The sequence below is a fragment of the Solanum verrucosum genome, unplaced genomic scaffold, assembly GCF_900185275.1.
Source record: "Solanum verrucosum unplaced genomic scaffold, falcon-dt-bn FXZP01000086.1, whole genome shotgun sequence".
Taxonomy (NCBI): domain Eukaryota; kingdom Viridiplantae; phylum Streptophyta; class Magnoliopsida; order Solanales; family Solanaceae; genus Solanum; species Solanum verrucosum.
This window is the reverse complement of record NW_026020100.1, coordinates 718,903-742,993: the sequence shown is the minus strand read 5'-3', so window position 1 is coordinate 742,993 and position 24,091 is coordinate 718,903. Positions and strand designations below refer to the sequence as shown.

The 24,091-nt window shown below is 33.3% G+C and overlaps 2 protein-coding genes across 3 annotated transcripts; one reads left to right on the top strand and one right to left on the bottom strand.

The window, feature by feature from the left end:
* The first annotated feature begins 201 nt into the window (after window positions 1–201).
* LOC125825019 (cyclin-A2-2-like) lies at window positions 202–8,910 on the top strand. Of its 2 annotated transcripts, none has more exons than XM_049504370.1 (13): window positions 202–344; window positions 1,535–1,615; window positions 3,093–3,445; window positions 3,636–3,912; window positions 5,033–5,166; window positions 5,440–5,532; window positions 6,406–6,539; window positions 6,864–6,939; window positions 7,698–7,774; window positions 7,862–7,895; window positions 7,976–8,125; window positions 8,210–8,344; window positions 8,437–8,910. In XM_049504370.1, the coding sequence occupies exons 3-13, from the start codon at window positions 3,131–3,133 to the stop codon at window positions 8,488–8,490; spliced, it is 1,479 nt and encodes a 492-aa protein (XP_049360327.1). In that variant the 5' UTR covers window positions 202–344; window positions 1,535–1,615; window positions 3,093–3,130; the 3' UTR covers window positions 8,491–8,910. The 2 variants fall into 2 exon arrangements, with proteins under 2 accessions (XP_049360327.1, XP_049360328.1); XM_049504371.1 differs by having other exon boundaries at window positions 204–265.
* A 1,929-nt stretch (window positions 8,911–10,839) lies between these two features.
* On the bottom strand, window positions 10,840–15,502 carry LOC125824928 (serine/threonine protein phosphatase 2A 57 kDa regulatory subunit B' kappa isoform). Its single transcript, XM_049504272.1, has 2 exons — window positions 13,475–15,502; window positions 10,840–11,674 (listed from the first exon to the last, which is right to left on the bottom strand). Exons 1-2 carry the CDS (start codon window positions 14,609–14,611, stop codon window positions 11,315–11,317), a joined length of 1,497 nt encoding a protein of 498 aa, XP_049360229.1. The 5' UTR covers window positions 14,612–15,502; the 3' UTR covers window positions 10,840–11,314.
* Window positions 15,503–24,091: the final 8,589 nt, after the last annotated feature.

The window sequence follows — 24,091 nt, the reverse complement described above, 5'->3', positions numbered from 1 at the left end:
AAAAACTCTTTTCTTTTTCTTTTTCCTTTTTTTCTTTTTTTGGGAGCTTTGCAGCATCAGAAGTTTGAACTATGGACCATCCCGCTCTCACTCCCCACCCACCCCACTCTACCCACCCACCCCCACTCACGCTACCCCTTTCCAAATCTACAGTGTTATATATCTATCACCACTCTACGCTCCTCATTCTCTCACCCCGCACCCCCACCCACCCCTCTGGAACCACACAGACGAGCTACATTGATTGTATGACCGATCGGAGAAGGTAGAAACCCTAGCTCTGCAATCGAGGCACCGCCGTTCAACGGTGTTGCAGGCAGCTCATGAGCTGTGAATAATGCATAGTAAGCTCAGCTCAGACCTATACATACATGTTTGATATGTACTTGTTATGTGTACATATCGATATGGATATTGTATTTGTAGATTAGCTGCAATGTACCATAGCCGTGTAGCTTTTCTAGATGAATAAGGGATTTATTTTGAAAATTTGAAAATTTTTAGCTCTATTTTGAGTAATCCTTGAGGATTTGCTTATGGATCTGTGAGCTTAGAGTTTTTCTTCCATTTTTCCTTAATATCTGGAGTCCTGATTTGCTTAATTTTTGTTGTTGTGTTGTTGCTGGTTGTATTTATTTTATTTTTTGAATTTTTTTTATGGTTCATTGTTGTTGGATTTTGAGGTATTTGATTTTCATTTTCTGGTTACTTATGAAAAATTTGATTTGGATTATTTATTTTCAATTTCTATTTTTGTTCTTAGTTGTTTTTACTTTTTAAAATTTTATAGTACATTTTGGTTGAATTTTGAGGTCTGAAAGCTGTTTTTTAATTATTATTTTTCTAGTTTCTTTTGAGAAATGAAATTGTTTGGATTTGTTAATTGCCATTTTCTATTTCTTATACTTAGTTGTGATTAAGCAAATTAAATTTTGATGTGTTTTGGTTGATTCTTTGAGTCTTAAAGCTATTTAGTTTTACTTTTCCAGGTTGGTTTTGAAAAAAATAATTTGAATTAATACTTTTGCTTTGCTTGTGGATTTAGAAGTTAGGAGGAAATTGATTTTACAATGGACTTGAATTTCCAATTGAAGAACAATTGATGGATCTATCATGCTATTCTCAGAAATCTTAGTGTAGTTTTTTATTTTTAAGTTTTTTATTTTTGTGGATTTGTAGAAGATCTTTAGCTAGATCAAACTGAGAGATTTTTAAGAATTCCTACAATTTTTCAGTTACATTCAAAAGGTAATTAAATTGCATAACATTGACCGAGATGGCTGATATCTTTTGATTTATTTGTTTATGGATTAAAGTTCTTTAAATCTTCTATTATATACTGTATCTACCTTTGAATAGATTGGTACTAAACTTTGAAATTGAATTGTATACATGACTTAATTTCCAGCAACAATGTATGAGTAGGTGCTTTCTTTTTTGCATTTGTAGAACTCTCCATGCAAATGGTATGTGCTATCTTTCCCTTTTACACCTTAAAGCTTAAGTAAGTAAATTCAATGAATGTTTGATGCAGGCTCGTCCCTGATTCAAGAGTACAGTGACAGTTGCTCCTTATTTCTATAAAGCTCTAGAATTGTGGTGGAACACAATGCAGGTGAATATCACTCTTTAAAATATAGACTTATGTCCTACATATGATGTCATTTTTTTGGGATAATACAAGCCAGTTAAGAACACATGACAAACTCACACCACAAGACGGGAACACAAAAATCATATGGTCTTGGCAGTTTGTTGTGGAATAGAGCCTTAGATAAGATCTCATCAAATGTTAGATGTGAACATAAATATATTTTTGTTATCAAATTTGTAACACTTTTTTTGTCATTGCTTCTCTCCACACAATTTCTTTCTGCTTTGAATTAGAATATATGATTGTATCCATGTTTGTTTATTGACCCTTGGTTGATCAAATGAGAAAAACAGTCTCTTGTGCCTGCTGCATTTGAAGATACAGATTTGTGTTTCAGCTCATTCACAGGCTTGAAACTCTTTATTTTTAGTCTACTTCAGTAGCTTGCTAGTGGATGCTGGTGGTTCTCTGATATTTAAGACCCTCTTTCATGGAAGAGTTTGAAATGTATAAAGATATCTCTATGAAAAAAGTGTGTCCTTGTCTGCTAGGTAGTCATGGGAAAACCTACAAAAGAAATTAGCAAAGACAGCACAATGAGAAAATATAATGACCACAGCTGAGGAAAAGAAAAACTAAATGTGATCGATTTTTTCAATTGTAGTTTATTACATAATTTTGTTCTTTGGTATGATTGACTTTCATAATATAAGTTAACATAAACTCCTAAACTTCCAACTTGTTCTTTACTTCTTCTCTTTGCTATTTCACTTTATTCATAAGTGAATGTTATAATTGAAATAATATTATGAATTAAAGGTTGCATCATAGTGTTGGTTATGCTAACTTTCTGTTTGTAGAAGTTACTTTCCGCTTAGATATTAGTAGCTCAAACTGGCATAACTTGCGTATATTTAACTGACTAAGAAGGCTCCAAGTTCAAGTTACTATACCAGTTAATAATAGTTGCTTGATTTTTGACAAAAATCTTCTTAAATCTCATTAGTTCACATGATGGCATGTCATAGACCGATCAGGCACTGGTTATCTTCTTACCCTGGTACCTGGACACATTTATTTGCCGAAACTTTAATGTTCTGAGCTTTCTGGGGAATAATGTCGTAAAGGCCCTAAAGCTTTGTCCATGTAATTCTTGTTTTTTTTATAACTTTGTTTTCCTGTATTGCATATATATCCTTTATTTTTTTTCGTCATCAGGCCCTTTACTATAACATTTATTGGATGTGTGTTGTGCTTAAAGCCCAAGACCTTTGAATTTTTCTTTACCTTTGACAACACTGCTGAAGAATGATGTTTGTGCTGTTTCATCAAGTTCTTGGATCCTGCATATTGAGACTTATTTTAAAGTTCCCCGCTCTTTGGTCCATGTTAAGCATCTGTTTTTTCCGGAGTCTTATTTTTTTTTAAACTTTTTTTTGGGGGTCATTCTTACCTTTGACTATGAAAAGTTAACGATGATGCAATGTTGTCTCTGCAGTTGTAGCTCTGACAATTGGCATATCACCACCTAGATCAATGAGGAATGCAACTATGGCAACTGGATCTTCTAATCTTAAAGTGCCTACTATGCGAATCACAAGAGCACGGGCAAAAACCTTGGGTTCATCAGGAGGACTACCACCTCTACATCCATCTGTCAGACAGGATAAGAAACAGGGACTTGTAACACAAGGAACAAAATCCAAAAGACCAGCCCCAGATGAGAACAATCCAGCTAATTCTTCTAGTACTGCTTCTCAACAGCCTAAGCGAAGGGCTGTTCTCAGGGATGTCACTAATGTGCTTTGTGAAAATCCATACATGAATTGCATCAATGGAAACAAATTTCAGGTGAGCTTCAATAGATGTGTTACATCATATTGGCTCTTTGGAAATGAAATCATTCCTGCTGAACATAATTATTGGTTATTGAACTAATGTCTTTGTTTCAAAAGATGGAGATTCAGTGCTGAATCTTTTTCTTTGTTTCAAAAACTTATCAACTTCTGGCCGATGATGTCAACTCGTCTTATGGTGATAGGTTAAGAAATTCTCTGATAAGAGGAATTCAAAGGTGACACCTGCTATTTTGGTGAAAAAGCCTGAGCTTGAAGATAGAAAAGAGAGTATGATTGAAGAAGCAAGAAAAGTAAAGGTCGAGGAATCACAAGAACACTGTTCACAAGCACACTTCAAGGACCACCCATTAACTCAGCCAAGTGAATATATCACCGCCGCTCAGAGTGGTTTAGCTGATCTTATGCCTGTGAATAGGAGTTCATGTTATGGCATTACCCTCCAGAATACAACACCAAAAGGTATGATATTGTGTGCTATTATGCAAGATTTGAAAGCCTTGGAATTTGTTGATTTCATTCCTCTCTTTAAACATAGTTTGAAGTGCAACTACCATGAGTCCATGACTGAGCTATGTCTGCTCCTTTAAGTTTCAAAAAATCTGTGGTAATTGCTGCCTGCTCATCGGGAGGGACCAACAACTAAGATACTTGATAATCGTAACTTTTCTGAAAACTTTATGTTTCTTAAAAGTGATGTGCACGATGAAACTGTGAACTAGTTTATATTTATATTCAACGCTTTTGAATTTGATCCTTTTATGAAATGCTCTATTGGAAGCACATATAATTCTTTGAGAGTGCGACAAGCATGCGTGTCCTTTACTGGCATATAGTTTTAGTTAAAACTTCAAAGTGCAAAGCTGCTTATGCCCCTTTGTCCAACTCAGATATATTATTATTACAATAGGCATCCATTTGAATTCGATGTTATAATTCCGAGCACGATCTCTAGAATAGCAATTTATAATTTCCTTGCGGTTATTAAGGTTCTCTACTATATATGCAGCAAGAAGAAAGTTTATAAAGACTTCATTCACTGCATTTTGCTCATTTTTTTCATTTTGCATTCTAGTAAATCTCAATTCAGTAAACTGTTTGAAGAAAAGCTGTGTAAAATTTCCATTTTTCATAAAACCTCAAAAGAGAGCTCTTGCTCACTTGAATGTGAAGTAGCTGACTTGTAGCACCATCAGAAGAAATGGTAACCCTCGAATAACTGGAAGTAAAGAGACAATGTAATACATGCAACAGAAGTAGCGAAGAAACCAATTGAGTGCATAGTTCCTCATGGGTGATATGTCTTTGTGGTTCTATGGAGATAGTTATTTTATGTCTCCAATACAACGGGTGTTTTGTGTCATTTTGCAAATGGATGGACTGCAAAACCTTTTCCAAAAAAGGTAAAAAGCCAAAACTGTTGGTAGGAGGAAAACTTATTAATCTGTTTGATCTTCTGGCATTGCCTGCAAAATTTAATCATCATCTTAACATTGCATGAACGGTTACTAGTCTTGAAAGGAAATCCTATTGATATGTTCTTTTCTAGAAGGAGCTTATTTGTTTCTGTTCCATCATGCAGATGAAAGCAAGGTTTGCTTGAAACAGGAAGGCTCCAATTCGCTTGGTATTGCAGATATAGATTCAAAACACAAGGATCCACTAATGTGTAGTCTGTATGCTCCTGATATATATAACAATTTGCACGCCATGGAGGTTAGTATGACTGGTGCATTCCTGTTACTACTTCAAAAATTACTGATGCACTGTTGATAAGTCTAGTGATAGCACTAGGCATCTGTAACCATCTAAACAATATCAAGCTTAATGCTTCCTTTAGTTATTTAATTAAACAAATATTATCATGGATAATTGCAATGAAATAGTTTAAATACTTCTGAACAAGTTTAAGAGTGTCCTTCCTTTTCTTTGTTAACCTAAGACTTTATGTTTCTCAATTACTAAATGACAAATTCGTCTCACCAACAGCTTGACCGGCGGCCTTCCTATAATTATATGGAAAAGCTTCAGCGGGACATTAACAAGGGTATGCGAAGTATTCTTATTGATTGGCTTGTGGAGGTCAGTTTGCTAACTTGGATGTTTTAACGCTGCACAATAATATGTGAGATATTATCTTAAAGAGTATGTTGTGGTTCTTAATAAACAAAATCTTTTCACATATAGACCTAAGTTGTGATAGTAGAAAATCTTTTTGTTGATTACCTTTACTTTGATCTTTGGATGAACGGTTCCTTTTTTTGAAGGCATCACCAACTGAAATTTTTGCTTCATATTCAAGCATTATTGTCTTGTTTAATTTTTATGGTTACCCTTCCTGGAAGACCACATATGTGTTTTCCCTTAGAGCATTTCATCGAATGTTAGTTCTGATATGAATTTTCATATTTAGTCTACAATCATGATTTCTGTCTAAATGACCAACTGACCATTTAGCCTATACATCTCTCCTTTGCCATTTTGGAATATCATAAGCAGATATTATGATACATTCATACTTCTCTATTAAGAAAATAAGTCTGTTTACTATGATGTAAGGTGCAATACTTTAATGGTGTTTTTCTCTTTATAAGTTCTCTTACCTAGCTATTGCTAATATACCTATTACTATTCAGTATTTTATCCTGGGTAAAATAATTCTTAAGTTCCTTCATAAGTTATGCATGTATTATTTATGCAAGATATGATAATGGAAATGAAACATTGTATCAGTAGTCGGGGATTTATTGCTTGAATTATTTTTGTTTTACTGGAAATCAAAAGAGCCTTTACATTTCCGCCATTGATTATGCATATTGATAATAGCACAGGCTTATGGAATTCAGACTTACTTTTGATAAGCTCTTTTCCTACTTATCAAGTATTGGATATGCTTATCTTGCATGACGGTGAAAATTGTATCCGCTGAATATCATTTTGTTCACTCTCTTGCAGGTTTCTGAAGAATATAGGCTGGTTCCAGACACTCTTTACCTGACTGTACATCTTATTGATAGGTTCCTCTCTGAGCATTACATTGAAAAACAAAAACTGCAGCTGCTTGGAGTTACCTGCATGCTAATTGCTTCGTAAGTAAATCATTTTTGGATATTCATACTCAAGAATGTCAGGTTATAGGGCAGACTAAACAGTTTTTACATTTATAAACTTGTAGATCACAAAGATTTCCCTTTTTACCGTGGGAGCTTGTGGGAAATAGAGCCATTTAACTTACATTCCCCTTTTTTTAAACTTGTATGTGCATGTGCTATATTCTACACGGTAATATACTTTGCCCAATTTTTAGAATTATTTATAGCTTCAGTAAAGAGAAACTATTTGTACTTTCATCTGCATCTTTTCATTGTTTTATTCTGCAGTATGTGATCTTTTATTTACTTTTGTGCTTGCAGCAAATATGAAGAAATTTGTGCACCTCGTGTGGAAGAATTTTGCTTTATTACAGACAACACTTACTCGAAAGAAGAGGTATGCTCATTCCAATGCTGATCTAGTCGTACATTTCATTTATGTGGAGAAAGAGGTACTTGGAGATATGCTATGTAATAAAGAGCAGTTAAATAACTTTAGTTTCAAATAGTGTAATAAGCATGTATGAGTTGCTTTAGATTCTTTAAATTCATTTCTCCTGGTTGTATTTGTCGTTGGTACCCATCCTTGATGTTTGGTCACTTAATATCGAACTCCAGTGCTATGTGATACTCTCTAGATGTCTAGTACTGGGCATTTAAGGAGTGTTAGAAGCCCACAGTGGTTGAGAGTAGTAAAGGTTGTAGCTCTTATATGGTTTTCAACCATCCTCAATTCATGAGCTAGCTTTGAGGGTTAAGCCCAAGGTCTGTTATAACATTTTGTACCTTTATGCATCCAACTAGTCTTTCAGAATTTGTCCTTGTAAATTGATAACTTCTATAAGATCCACTCCTTGCATCTTTTGACTGTCATTCTAGCAAAGTCAGTCATGGTAGTAGCATTTTTTTCTTTTGCTGGTCCTAACTACATTGCTTTACCCCCTTGTACTTATCTTCTTAAAGGCGAAGATCTAGATTGCCTCATCTAGCTTTGAGCTTTCCTTTCTCTTTTATGATATCTTGGATGCATACTTTGTTCCTACTTGAGTAATGATCTGAACATTTCCCAAATGTTTTCCTATGTCTTCTATAATACGACTTAAAGCTCCCTGTGGATGTGAAAAGGTTAATTACTGATTGCATGTCTATTGTCAGGTAGTAAGAATGGAAAGTCTAGTTCTGAATTTTTTGGGCTTTCAACTTGCTGCTCCGACCACCAAAAAGTTCCTGAGGTACCTGTAATTAGCAATATATGCAAATTTAATCATGTTACTTGTGAGAGCAGGCTCCTTATTTGTGCCATTGTCCTTTGTTTTTAGGAGATTCGTTCAAGCATCACAAGCTTCTTATGAGGTAGATGAGATATCATTCTTCTTTTGGTTTGAGTCCTAGTAAATGAAGCTTATATGACAGTAAATTTCTCCAACCTACAGGTTCCCTCTGTTGAACTGGAATTCATGGCAAACTATTTAGCAGAGTTAACACTAGCTGAATATAGTTTTCTTAAGTTTCTTCCATCTGTTACTGCCGCATCAGCTGTATTTCTAGCCAGATGGACACTTGATCAATCTAACCACCCATGGGTATGCAACTTTTTTGCACCTTGATCCTGTCATCTTTTTTGCAATTGAATGCAACCACAAAATAACTCCAGAAATGTCTTGCAGAATTCAACTTTGGAGCACTACACTACATATAAGGCGTTAGATCTGAAAACTACAGTTCTTTTGCTGCAAGATTTACAGATGAACACCACTGGAAGCACTCTGAATGCCATCCGTGAAAAGTATAAACAACCAAAGGTAAGAAACTTTATCACAACCGTTCTCTTTTGCGTGCATCCACATGTATCAGCTGTTTATCATTGTACTGAAGCTTTCATTTGAATTGACAGTTCAAGTCCGTGGCAACTTTATCGTCTCCAAAACCAGTCCAATCACTGTTCTAGGAAATGCTGATTTTAAGTCCGGTTGGCCAATTCATGTTTGGCAGATCCATTGTCACTTTTTCAAGCGAAGGAACATTAATCTTTAACATACAATAATCCATCCTTCCTGGAAAGAGACACATTCTTTTCAACCCTCTTTCAAATTTTAACCACATCTATCATCCTACCATGTTCCAGCAGATGATACAGAAACATGTAGATTTCGATGAAGCGGATGCACTAAGTTAAAAGAAATGGCAATATGTAAGTAACTTCACAGCACCTGGTTAGCTTCTTGCTATCGTGTATATGGAGCTGTTTGAGAGCTCCTGTTGTTAAATGGTTCCAACTTTGACGTTTCTATTCATTAAGCTTAATAAATCCTTTTCCATCCTGGACTAGATACAAGTTGTTTAATTCTACCAAGCTTACATAACTTTGGTTCTATGCTTTCTCATTTAAGTTCTATATTTGTTAAGGTAGCCGTTAGGTACTTAAATTGTGTTTGCAGGTGGATAAATAATTTAATTACACCCGATGTTTACACAAAATCATACTTATTATGGTTTAAGTCATAAACTAAGGTGAAAACTTACATTAATTAACTGTATATTTTAATTAATGTAAATCCTGAGGGATGTTTGCTCTGCAGACAAAGTTATGCAAACATCACCAGACAGACATAGTTTTATAACAAGACTTGAGTAGGTTTTACCAAATTAATTGCGTCCTCAACTTAGGCCTAAGCGAATCCATACTTTGTGATTGCATTTAAAAGCGGAATAGTAGACAGGACTTACAGAAAGCAACTTTCAATCATGAAGTGAAAACAGGAAAATACGGATAATTTAAAGCTTCTTTTCATAAATTGGCATAAGAAAATCATTTTTTAACTATATAGATGTGAATCCATATTAAAGACAACATGAGTTTATTTTAAAACATAAACATGACTTAAATACTCTAATACATGACATTGCAATAGAAATATCGAGGCAAGGCCTCAACGTTACCAAAGAATCTAATACAACAAGACATAAACTCGAATAAAAAGTGGGGCTCACCAACTCGAATTGAATACAAACCAATATGCCTATCAAAAAAGTTTGGTCTCTTAAACATCTGAACTTGCATTGTAAGATTCATCGCTCCAGTAAAAAGGACGTAAATATTATTGAATATCACTATGATTAGATATGAACAATACAATTGAAAAAAATGTAGGCATATAGAAGGAATGGACATACGATGACCTGATAAGATCATTATCAACTTACTAGTATGAAAGCATCCACTTGGCTTGATGCAAGATGTTGAGGAGCAAAAATGAGAAAGTAGCATCTTATCGCCAAATTAATGGCCCAAATCCCAATGATATTTGTTACTATTTCCTGTCTAAAAATAAATGTCATCCTAGTAAAAATCACCTTCTTTAAGAAATCAATACATATAATATGTAGTTTACTTAACTACTATCTTTATTTAATAAATGTCTCTTAAAAATTTAACACTATTAAATAGAGTATTAAGGATATACCATAGTCGATAAAACATATCTGACTTATTTTTATCTTAACTTCCTATGTTGACATTTATTTTGGGACAATTTTTTTCTTGTAACGTGACACTTGTTTTTGATACATAAGGAGCAGGTAGCTACTAGTATTGATTATTTCACATTGGTCCTCCAAAGTCCAAACTATTACAACTTTCTCCTTTAACTTATTAGTCAACAATTCAATTATACTAGTACTGTAATATATTTTGCTCACACGAATAAGATGTGTGGGGAAAAAAAAAGCATTAATTTCTGTTTTTTAGTAGAGAAATAGTAGTACTACTTTTTTCTATTTATCGTAGTTGTTGAATGTGATCGTACTCTTCTATGGTAGTGTTAAAAGTTCAAATGTTTAGCTGTAAAGTACCCCTTTCCAGCACATAATAATAATACTACAAACAGTACAAACAGGTGCCAAATAAATTGTGACTTTGAAGAATCACAAAAGTCTCTTAACCCACAGGCCGAGTGGTTAGAGATTCACGTGAATCCAATAATTTTTGCTAACTCAATGTAGCAGGAGGTTACAGGTTCAAGTTTTAGAAATAATCTCTTGCAGAAATACAAGGTAAGGCGGCATATTGTGGTCATTAAACCTTGCACATGGCGAGAGCTTTAGTGCACCGAGCTGCGCTTTTTTTTTTTTTTCTGTCTGTTGGTCAGACTGTGGAACTCATTAACTAAAAATCTAGATTTGCCTAGCACATTCATCAATCATAACTTTTAAGTTAGTGAGCGCAGAAATATCACTATAATAAACCATTTTTAATAGATGGGGAACTTATAGTATAAATATCTGTTTGAGGGCAAAATGAAAAGGTAATAATTAGAAGCTTCATAAATATAGTACAAAACTACAAATTAGTCAATGTTTTTGGTACTAACAAAAACAAGAAATGGTGTCAAACAGATTGCCTGAAACTTCTCTATTTTCTTTTTCTTCTTTTCCACTTTCATCCAACTAGCAAAGCTGAACACTAAAGAAGCCAGGCAAAAAGGTGATGAAAATATTAGCCATTTAGATAAACATATAAGGCCATGACAAAATGTTCATAATAAAAGAAACAAATGTTAGTTTAGCCCCCCATTCGCGCTCTTCAACACAGGTGTAGGACTAAGTTACAACAGAGATAAGGCTGTTAATCGGGTTGATCTTCAAAAACCTGCACCAGACAACAGCCATTTTCCATTTATGACGCCATTCTAGTTTTTTCTCCATGACTCCTAAATTGTGTGGAACATACACAGCAAAACACGGGGACAAGGATAGAGTGGAGTCATCACCTCTTAGCAAGTGATTGAAGTTGCTAAAGGCATTACCAGGACAGCAATGTTTCCAGCTACAGGTGGACGTAGACTAGCTGCAGTCTCCAGCTGTTCCCATGCTTCCTTCCGTTTTTCAGATTCCAAGTTTATTTTTTCCTGTTCTTCCTTGTAATGCGAATGGCAAGCAAGGAAAAGCACATCATCCATTTCAGAGAACATCCTTCTTACGTTTAGACTCAAATTCTGCACAGCATGATTCCAGTGGTTCAGAGCATTGCTTTCCACAGCTGGGAATATAATTGGGAGAATCACATGCCGGTTATGTGCAATCAAATTGACAATTTGGTCATTATTCCAAAGGAACAGAGCCCTTTCAGCAACCTGGACAATAAAAGTTTGACTATTAGGATGACAAATAAGTGACTTTGAAGTTCCGAAAGTGGTATAGTAGAAACATTTTAGCAAAGGCAATTTTCAGACACACACAGAGGGTTGGGGGGGGGGGGGGGGGTAGCGGAGGAAATTGGAACAAATTAACATCATGGTTTTTAAGCATCACAACATGGAATAACTGATAACAGACTAATGCAGCATCAAACAGATCATCACGTATGGCAACCTTTCTACTAGAAAAGGCCCGAAGTTCATATCTATCACTCTCCACCAGGAAAAAAGGGGGGTTGAGAGAAAACTCGGAAAGAAAAAGAGAAGGAGGGGGTTTCAGAAACTAACCAACAATGAACTAAATTTGTTTTTCGACCATTTTGCCATATACTCATTCTTCTCTATCTCTCTTCCCCATCCACAAACCACTTTTCAAGTAGAAGCCTCCAGTATTTAGATGGATACACAATTCATAAGCATAGTCCTCACTCTTGGTTAGAAGATCATACTTAGTCGCAAAAACATACTATATGCCTTGGAAGTGAGATGCTATAGTTTTTGGCAAATTGTGTCCCTGAACCCAACAATTTCCAGCCTCAACAATAAAAGATAAATGGAGAAGAAAAAATAAAAAGGAAAAGTAGAGTGTAAGAGATGAGTAAAAGCGAAAGACAACATCCTTTGGGTCCCATGCAGGAGGGCTTCTTGGAAAGTACATGGAGGATGAGAAATCCACAGAACAATAAGTAAGGCAAGATTATTACATCATAACAAAAGGTTGGGTACCACTCTCAATATACACCATAACATATGGCATGACCGCGATGTAGTTAAACCCATGTGACGCCATATAATGATTGTTATCCAAGTATCTACTGGAAAGACTTAGTTAAGTAGAAATTTACACATGTTTAGATGTGTTGAGCACTTGCAGGTTTAAAGATATCATATTATAACCACCACCACCAACTCATCAGAATATGGTGGTGGCGTTCATCGAAGTGCAATGACTGATTGATGTCAGAAGATTTGACCGAACAGGCCCAGGATGCTTGGTTTTATTCAAGTTAACTCTGTCAAAGATCCAATTACTTCCTCAGTTTCTCTCAATCTCTGAAACTCCAATTTTTAAGTCTAAGAATGGACAAAGATACTTAAATCAATGACTGAATAATGCAAATTAAGCAATATATCTCATTCTTCTTATTGACAGGTTTTCTGATGAAATTTATTAACTTGATCCCAGAAATGCCCTCGGAAACAGTAATAGATCTTCTTTTTCAGCACTCTTCTATCTAGTGTCATCCCTTGAAACCACTTGTTTACCCAGTTCATTAATAAGACAATAAAAATCCTGAACATTCTCTTGGGGCACAAGTCTTTCTAGCTCCATAATCTTAAATTCTCGACTCATTGCTGAAACCATTTCAAACTAAATGAAAAACTCCTGTCAGCAATCTAGAAATCTAATTCTAGGCAACTGAGCTGGTAGTAAATTTGAAGCTTTTTATGTAAAAATTCCTCACAGCTAAAAATGCATGTAAATCTGGAAGGATCCTGATTCTTTACAAGTCAAACAACTGGATGAAGAATACATCATTCAATCAATTGCATTTCCATCCCACATTAGCCTGAATCCTCTGTATCAATTAGAAGGAGAAATCTTATCACAATATTAGTTCATAGATCCTTGAACAAACCATATCTAACCAACAACTCAGAAACTACGCAACAAATAAAAATTTAAGTACACATGCACACACATATATACATGTCTAGAGACATAATTATTAGTACCTGAAAATGGTAACTATTGATGCAGCAACCGATCCGCCAGAACAAGGGAACCATCACTTTTTGGAACTCAGCCATGTTAATAACTTCCAAAATTTCTTCCAGCTCACTCAAAAACATCACCTCCTTTTGGGTACTTGTGATAGGCCAGTACTTCAACAAACCCCTAATCACAGTGCTAGCCAATTTGGGATCTTTCTCTATGAACTGGTTAATGCAATATGATAACTGTTGAAAGTAAATCCCCAAGGATTTTGGCTTGTGCAAAGGAATCAAGGTCCTTGACAAAAAGATCTTATGCTCCTCTTTCAATGGCAGAGCAAACCCTGTCACCACACTTCCGAAAATCTCCAAAAGTTCAGCAATCCCATTATGTTTCTCAGACTCAAATACAACGCGGTAAAACATATTGCTTATACTCTTCCTTATGTAAGGTCTATGAACCATGAACTTGCCATAAATCCTATGCAAAATAGCTTTCAAACAATCTCTTTCCCTTGGATCTTCAGAATCAAACAAGTCAAGTAATTTCAAGATGAACTGATGGTTTATATACTTCTTTGCAACCTTAGCTTCTAGAGAAGAAGATGTTACAAACTTGAGCAACAGATCATACACAATTTGCAAGTGAGGCCAGGCAGGGTCAAAAGTAGGCTCATCATCATCATTTTCGCTGTTCTGGCTACTATTAGACCGATAATTAGGAGGGAAAACCCGAAACAAATTAACAGCACATGTTTTACACAATGCAAGAATTGCAGGTTCTGAAAATTTGGGTGGATTAGCAGATACAAAATCCAAAAGCTCAAACAATGTAGCCCTTTTTAGATCCTTTTCTGCTACATTCTTAGTTGGGTCCCTGAAATCAAAGTCTACACAGCAGAGACTTAACTTACTGATAAAAAGATTCATCTTTTCAGAGCTGGGAACATCTTTGAAGGAAATCAAAGGCTCAATCCCTGCAATCACACTTGCTGGGAACACAACTGAGGAAGTCCTCCTTGGAACACTATTAGGCCTTCCAGGACCTAAATTTGAGCTTGCATTCGGGCTGTGTGAGTCCGAATTGCCTCTTCCTAAGTCTACTGACTCAGATTTCAGTGATTTCTTCGGAAGCTTACTCAGAAAATGCTTCCACATGGTGCTTTTCACAAACTTTTAACACAAAAACAGACTCAAAACAGATAAAAGAGGGTGCAAGAACACTCAAATCAAGATAGTACTGGTAAAGGGCAACAACCCTAGAGTTGTAGTATAGAACCAAGATCTAAACCAAAACCCCATTGGCTAAAAAATCTGCAAACTTTAAGCTAAACCACAAAATGGGGGTGCCATTATCTTCAGCAAGAAGAAAGAAAAATCAAATCTTTCCTCAAAATAACTCAAAGGGTGTTCAGATCTTGATTTACAAATAGGGAAAAGATTGAGAAAAATGCAAGAATCATGTAAAGCTGAAGCCTTTTTTGCTCAATTTACAACCTTGGATTCTTTAAATAAAGAGAGAGAGCCTAGATCTCATACACATTCATCATAACTATTTATATATGCATAACATGAAAAGGATTCAGATATATTGCAGAGAAGGGTAGGGAGGGTGTCAGAATGTGGGTATGTTGGGTGGGTGGTGGGTTGAAGGGAGAAAGAAGGAGATTCAGATGCTGATAACAAGGCTAAAGAAAACAAAAATGTCATTATTCATCATTCAAATTTCTTCATGCACTAGTACTATGTACATTTATACATAAACATAAAAATAACAAGTGAAAAAAGCTTTCTTCTTCATTAGGAAATTTTTGGGTTTGAAGGGGGTGGGGTAAAAGGGATAGGGGTGGGGTAAGTGAGTTTCAGAGCTTAATTATGAACCTTGGCATGGATGCATGGTGCAGAGGGGAAAATGGTGAAAGTCCATCATTGTTTGTTTGTATCTTTTTGACAATAATTTATTGTAATAATAATAATAATAATAAAAGTAGACCAAAAAAAGAGCAGTAAATTTGAATGACTGGCTTACTTTTTATTTCTTTCACAATAATGTTCTGCTTTTTTTTCTTCTTTCAAATTTTTTTTTCTCGATTTGTGAGATGGTTTTATTATTGATAACTTATTTCTGTGAGAAAATACAGGTGGGCCTTGTGGAAGAAAAAAAAAATGAAAAGAGTAAAGAGTCACCACACAAATTTGAAAAAGATCCTTTTTTACTTAGGGTTATATTATTGGTTTTTTAACTATTTTTTCCTCAATCTTGACGTTTATTTATAACTCAAGAAAATCACAAAAAATGTTTGTTTTAACTTTTTTAAAGGTTATTGTAAAAAAAATTAAGAATAATTAGTTGAAACTTGTGTTGACACATACCAATAGATATTTATTAAATTAATTGAGATGCGCACAACCTGATTCAGATATCTGGTTATCAGAAAGTTATTTTGAAGTGATCTGAGGGAGGAGGATATTTCTAAGAAAAAAAATTACTCGCTGACAAATAAAATTTTATTTCTAAAGAATATTTTCTTCACAAAACTTACTAAAAATTTTTTAAAAGTTATTCAAACAAGTAATGCTCTTCTTTATTTTTTTTTTCAAAAATAAAAGAAAAGAAAAAAGGTGTCATGAGGGAGTAAGAATAAAGATGAAATAATAAAGTTAACTCACGCATATTTTAAAAAAAAAGAAAAAAAGATGTACATGTATCATTTATTCACTTTTTAGTAATATTTGCCATTTTTTAACAAAAAAAAGTCTTTTACTCCTGAGAAAATGTTATATATCCGAAAAAATAAGTAGAGACCAAGTAGGCGTTTGGCTGTAGCTTCTAAATATTTTTCACTTTCTTTAGGATTTTATATAGTTGGAGCTAATATGAATTCAAACAATATTTGAAATTAGTTCATGCTTTGATTATACTTAAATACAACTTCAAAAAATAAAAAGTGAATTGCAAAATAAATTACAAGTCATTTTTTGAATTTGAAATTTTCATGACCAAACACCAATTTTCGAATAAAATAAAAAGTTATTCTCAAAAAATAATTTTTTTTATGGTCAAATGGGTCCAAATAATGATAAAAGTAACACAAACAAGTACGAGATATATTGATAGTAAATTAGCTATCCTCTACATTTTTTTTTATGCAAATTAATTACTAGTGACATGTATAATTACTCTTAAAATGTAGTACAATTTGACACACCTAATTACAAGACGTACAAATAATTATGATATTTTAATTCGCATACTAATAATTCTGCCTCTTGTTGCACACATGCACTTTACAAAAGATATATGCAATCTAGGTTTTATTATTGTTTCAAATTAAAACACCACCTTTCGATTTATATGCTATTAGTACAAACATAATATTTACTGTTTCAATTTTTTTTCGAAATGATTTAATTTTCTAAAATTTTATTTATTGACTTAAAGAAGAAATATGCATGTTTAATAGTGTGTTATATCTATTTTCCACAAAAAAAAAAAATATTATATATATTTTTATTTTTGTAAAATGGTTGTATAATTATGTCAAGGAGAATAAAAACAATTACAATTGTTCTCTAACTTGTAAACACTTACAAATTCGACATCAAATTATCATCTTTTTCAATTTGCGTGTTGCTAGTTGAAACATAATATTTAGGTCCATTTATACATGATTTCAAATTATAATATGAAACTAAAGAATAGAATTATATTGATTTAAGATTGAAATTTTATTTGTAAGTTGGATTTTTCAACATGAAAGTCTCACAATTTTCGAAAACTATCCAAACTTCCCTAACTCTTATATAATACTTTCTCTATCAATTTTTGCTTGTCTACTATACTAAAAATAATTATTTAACAATACTTGGTCAGATTGAAAAATCAAGAGATAATTTACCTTTTGAATCTATTTTACCCTTGCTATTAAATATTATTCAAAATCTAATATATTTCCCAAAGCATTAAATTTAATATATTCAAAGGGTAATATAGAAATATTACTCCTATTATTTATTATTTCTAAAGGTGTGTATTAAGTCAATAGTAGATAACTATTATTGGACAAAGGGAGTATTACCAAATTAGCAGAATTATAGTTCATAAATAAGGTATCAATGCATCCTAAAATGCCGCATTAATAATCTCATATCTCCATAATTTCTTTTATAAATAAATGTTTAGAGTTTACATATTATTACAAACTTTTAAATACATTATAATTTACAAAGATTCACTAGTTAACAACAGTAATAACTAGATACTCTCTCTATACCTAATTACTTGTCCACTTTTTCTTTTTTAGTTGTCCCTAATTATTTGTCTATTTTGACAAATCAAAAAATGACAATTTCTTTTTACCTATTATACCGTCAATTAATTATTTTGAAAAAAAGGTAGAACTTCCTGAAAATCTTAAATTTTAATTCATGCGCTTCATAATTAATAGGGGTAAAATGGTAAATTCATTATGTCAATAAATGTTTTCTTAATAGGTGTGTCAATTCAAATTTGGACAGGTAATTAGAGACATGGGGAATATCTTTTTTAGAGTGAAGTGTCAAAAACATGTCTAAACTATCCCCTTTTTTTTAGTTTCACACCTAGATTATTGGAAATGTAAGAAACACACTTAAACTATCACTCGTGAGTTTGCAAAACATGCCTCAAGTAATATGATTGGTGTATGTATTGCACTATCTTTTTTATTAAAAAAAGGTCACGTGAATTCCGATTTGAAAAACAATTCCGTTGTGACAAAAAATTAAAATTAAAATGAGGAATAAATTAAATTAGCTTATAAAAGAATAAAATGAAGCGGGATGCGGGTAAATATAGAAGTAAAGTAGAATAAGAAGAATGAGGAGGAGATTGAAAAAATATGTGCAATAGAGGTGGAAAAAATTGAAAAGAAATGGTTGAAAAATGATGCAGAGGTGTAGGATTTTAGAAATCATTCAAAACATATTTTTTTTAAAAATTGTCAGAAAAAAAAATGAGGACAAAAAATCAAGGTCGAACGTGTCTAAGTGTATTACCAGGGGGATCTATGGGTACTCGTGGGGTGTCACGGCATCCAGTAATCTCGGAAAAAACTATATATTTATAAAAAAGAAATTAATATATATTGTTTTTGCCACCCACTAAACAAAATAGTTAACAGATCAATTGGTAAGGCTGGCAATTTGCCACACGGGCAGCGAACCTCGTGGACGACATTAATTTTTGAAAGATTTTTCTTGTCTTTTTCTGTCACGATCTAGATCGTCGTGATTGGCACCACACTAACCCTCCGGTGGGAGAACTATTACTACAACTCAACCAAGCAATTTAACGAAAAACTAAAATATTTAAAGATACGGAAGCAGATTTAAATGTCTAAAGAAAAATAGGGAGTTCTCATAAACTCCAGAAGTTTAACAAAACAATTACGGAAAACAATGCCTAGAACCTGAAAGTCAATGTACCAAAACTCTAAAGTTCAACAAGTCTAAGAAAAAGGGGTACAACCCCAAAACTAAACAAATAAATATCTAAAGTACTAGTCTAAGTCCCAAAAAAATGGACTAAACAAAAGGAGAAATCATGGCAGCCGGAAGAACTGGCTCACCATTGAATTCAGTCTCGATCAGTGATCTCCTAAATGAGGTATGTCAGTAGCCGCCTGCAGATGTCATATACTCAACAAAGAAAGAGCAAGTGTAGTATCAGTACACAATCACAATGTACTGGTAGGATCACGCAACTACTCCCATAAGCACAATATACAACGAACAATCACAATATCATAAGCACATATATACGGAATACATTTCAGTTATCATTTCAGGAACAATGTACAATCCCACATTCTCAATAGCAAATAGATATGACAACACAATAGTCATCTCATAGAACTCATACCTAAACTGTTAGTGTGCCGGAACGTCACACCCGATCCCAATTAGTGTGTCGGAACGTGACACTCGATCCAATTATGTATCGGAACGTGACACCCGATCTAATGTATGTGTCGAAACGTGACACCCGATCTAATGTATGTGTCGGAACATGACACCCGATCTAATTAGCACAACCACAATCACAATCAAATCCATAATGTACAATACTCAAATCCTATAGTCAAATACACAAGTTCATGACATGCATTGTTCATAATCATTTCATTAGGTTCATCTCCACATTTCACTATTCGTACACACAAGCAATCAATCGACATACATCATACAAACAGGAAATCAAACCATCACCTACCTCGAAATCAAGCTTGAATCTCTCTAAGACACTTGAATCTTCCCCTTCCGGATTCTTTTCGCTTGTTCTAGGTCTACAAATAATTAATATACGCAAGGATCAATAATTTAAGGTCTAATTATCCGAATTATAGCAAACCCAAGACCAATCCATGATCCCAATACCCAATTTAGGGCTTTTTCCACCATTAACTTCAGATAAAAACCTTCCCCAATAATAATTACCCATGAATCTAAGTTATACGGATTGAAAAACGGATTAGGGGAGTAAAATCCTTACCTTTAGTACTAGAAGAGGTGGAAAACCTTCAAGAAATAGCCATGGGTAGTCTCTTAGCTCTTAAGAACGAAATTTGAAGAAAAATAACATTTTTGAGGTTTAATCTCGACTTAAGTCGCGACTGGCCCGCTATGGCATACCACATCCCACCACAGCAGCCCCGCCCTGGCAGAATAAATCCCGCCTTGGCGGCTTGCGCGGAGATAAAGCGTCGGAATTAGAGTTTCAAACCCTCATTTCACAACTCACCTTCAACTCATGACATTCAAAAACTACTCGTTCACGCTAAGATCAGTTTGGGGAGTTCTACTCACCCGAATTCGATTTCGTAAAGTCGTACGGGTTTCTTAATGTCTTGGCTATCCACTCATATCATCAAATTCATAATTAAATCTCTCACTCATTACCAGATTTTCCTATACCTCACATGACTCAGTTTTCATCCAAATCTGGACTAGGCTAGGAATTCTCAAGTCACTACCCAAAAGTTTTTCTGGTCTCATTCTTTACCCATTGATTTTTCCCTAACGACGGAATCAGGTCGTTATATTTTAATTAATGTGTGAAGACTTCTTGCTTTTTCTTTCATTGATTCTTATTTATTTACTAGTATTCTTTATCAATTCAAATTGACTCCTAGTCAACATAATTAATTCTTTAAGTCCTTTTTCTCTTGCACTAATCTTTTTTTTTTCTGGTCTTTTCATTAATGTGTGAAGACTTTTTTTTTCTTCCATTCATTCTTATTTATTTACTAGTATTCTTTATTAATTCAAATTGACTCCTATTCACCATAATTAATTCTTTAAATCATTTTACTTTCTCTTGCACTAATTATTAATCTCTTGATATGAGTATTGCGTGTTTATTCTTTATCAATTGATGAGTACTGAATTATGAACGTGACATAAATATTATAAGAATATATTTAAATAGTAGTTTTAAAAAAACATGAGTTTTAAAAATGATGAATATTATTCTTAGAGTTGTTTTAATTCAAAGGTTCTTTTGATCGTTACCAACGTTCTTGCTAAGTAAGATGGCTAGATTGAAACTAAAATTTTTATTCTCTTTGTTATATATTTGCAACAACACATAAAGTCAATGAAATATGAATATATTTAGTTAACACTATTAGATAGTTTATACAAGCTCAAATTTTAGTGTGAAAAATCTCTTTTTTTCCTCAAAGTTTCAGCGAATAAGGCCACTAATTCCTAAAAAGAAATAAAAATTGAATTGTTTAGTTATCTCTAATATCATAATATCTAAAAGAAAATATTACTAACATGCATGTTTGATCGATTTGTTTATAAAATTCGAAAAAAAAGATAAATAACTCGAATTGTAATCCAAAATTAAAGTAACCGACCCACTTATCTTACTTGAACAATGTGACACCCAGGACCTCCAAGATCCGCCTCTGTACGGTATATGTATAGACACTTTTGGTTCAATCAACAGTGAGACGTGTTTTTCAAACTAATGTTTTTGATACATAACTATGAAAAATTTCATTATCCTTTAGTACCAGATACCTAAAGCCACTGTTATTCAACTCTGAAGGGTATATATATTTGCAGACATTATCAAGATTTTTAAAACTAAATAAGTGTGTATCATGTTCATATTTATGTATATGAGATACATAAACATGGCAAATTTCATTATATTTGTAGAATCAAATTACAAACAATATATTTTAACCATGTATCATATTTTGTTATGTATCTTAAATCTTTAATAATGATTTCATCACTTCTATATCATTCATATCTTACTTCAAATTCTTGAATGTTAGCAAAATTAAAATATATTCGTGATGTATCTTCTTCAAATTTGCGAATTTTTTTAATCAAAGTTGAAAGGATATTGAACGATCTACTTAAACAATTTTGAAATTGTTACATGTTGTGAGAGATTGATTAATAGTGATTAAAACGTGATTGTGTGACTTATGGAATTGTAAATTGATTTTTCGTTATTTTTATTTTTAGTGTAACAGACAGAAAGGTAATGTATCGTGAGTTATGCATCCGGAGGTTTGCTGATGTATTCGAGATCCTATAATTTTAAGAGATTTTTGTAATTTAATTTGGAAAAGAATAAGAATAAGATGTAATTAGCTCTTAACACTATGTAATTTGTGCAATTTTTACAATAAACTATCATTTTACAAATTTCCTCAAATAATTATTGTTTAATTATTATCATCATATTTAAGACTTTGAAATTAATTAAAGTCCTTATTTGATTTAAGTAAGAATCATAATATTTAAACTTCTAAATTAATTAACATTTTACCTTAAATCTGAGTAGTATTTTGTCAAACTTTACCACAAAAATACAGCCGTTTCGTCTACTTCTACATTTTCTTTATTTAGGTTTTGATTCAGATCGGCTTCTTGCATTCGTTATCATCATCCTTCCGGCTTTTCTTTCTTTTAATTGATGAATTTAAAAATTATGTATGAATACAATTGACAAAATTCTCCACTTTGAACAATTTTTTGTGTTTCTATTTCTGTTGAAAATTTATGATCGAAAAATTGGACGGAACAAGCATGTTGTCGCCGCCGAATGAAGTCACCGGAAAAATCAAAGGTTTATCTCTTTCCTTTTTCAACTATTTTTTTTTTACGGAAAATGGTGGTTCTTTGGTTGCCGCAAGATTTACTCCTTTTAAAAACATTCGATATTTTTTTTTTTTTGCGATTTTTAAAGCAACACTATATAACACTATTATTATAGTATTTTTTGTTTAATTCGATTATTGCTTATTTTTTTCTCTCTCTAAATGTTTTCTTAGACTACAAGTATTTGTAATGAATATTTGTTTTATTATATTTGATTATAGTTTTTTTAAAAATAGATAAAAAGATCAAATAAGTAAATGATTTGTATACAAGGTGGCGTTGAATGCAAATACAAAAGAAAGAGAATGAAATAATAAACGGTATTTTTTTGTTAATAGAATTTAAAAGATTAATTATTACTAAAAATATATTAGGTTATACATGTGCAAAACACATTCATTAAATTATTTTTTTAAAAGACTACTACAGTAACATCTCAATATAATCTTAAAAAGTCGGATCTAGAAAGAAGAGAATGTACAGAGATTTTACTTTACCTCAGAGGTGTGGTAAGAGGTTGTTTCTAATAGACCCTCGGCTCAAGACAAAAATGGTCTAGAAAAAGGCGTAATGAAAATACAAGATAATTGATAATAGCAAAAACAACAGATTCTAGCTGAACAATACTACAATTGAATTGCATAAATCGACATGTATTAACAAAATCGAAGAACAAGGAAACTACAAGTGTAGTACTAAGACTACTAATAAGAGCAATAATGTAATGGACTCCTACCTACTAGTATGGATGTACTTCTATCTTCAAACCTTCTACCCTAATTTGTGTCCTCCAGGCCTTTTATATTTAAGGTCATGTCTTCAGTAAATTTTAATTGTGTCAAGCCTTTTTTTTATCCCCTATCTCTGATACTTTTTTGGTATACCTCTCCTAAACTCATCTACAACCAACTGCTCTCACTTTCGCGTCGGGGATTCGTGCAACTCCTTATCACATGCCTGAAGCATCTCAACTTCGCTTCTCGTATCTTGTCTTCTATCAAAGTCACTCCCATCTTGTCTCAGATATTCTCATTTTAATCAAATCGCTTATAGTATATCCTCTCATCTATCACAACATCCTCATTTTCGCCACTTTTATTTATTGAATGTGAGAGTTCTTGATTGGCCAACAATCCACCCCATAAACGTAGTTCATCTAACCACCACTTGATGGAATTTACCTTTAAGATTAGGTGACACCTTCTTATCACATAAGACTCTGGAAACTACACCTCCACTTCCTCAATCCTGCACCAATTCAGCGGGGTGTTACTTGTCAATCTCTCTATTTCCCTAGATAATATATACATCCAAGATACTTGAAACTAGCTCTCTTTTGGATGACTAGTGTATTAAGCCTTACTTTTCCACATCAGCCTCATGCACCACAATTAAACTTGTACTTCAAGTATTCAATTCTAGTCATGTCCTCAGCCAGAATCATTTACATTCTAATGTATGTTTGTAAAC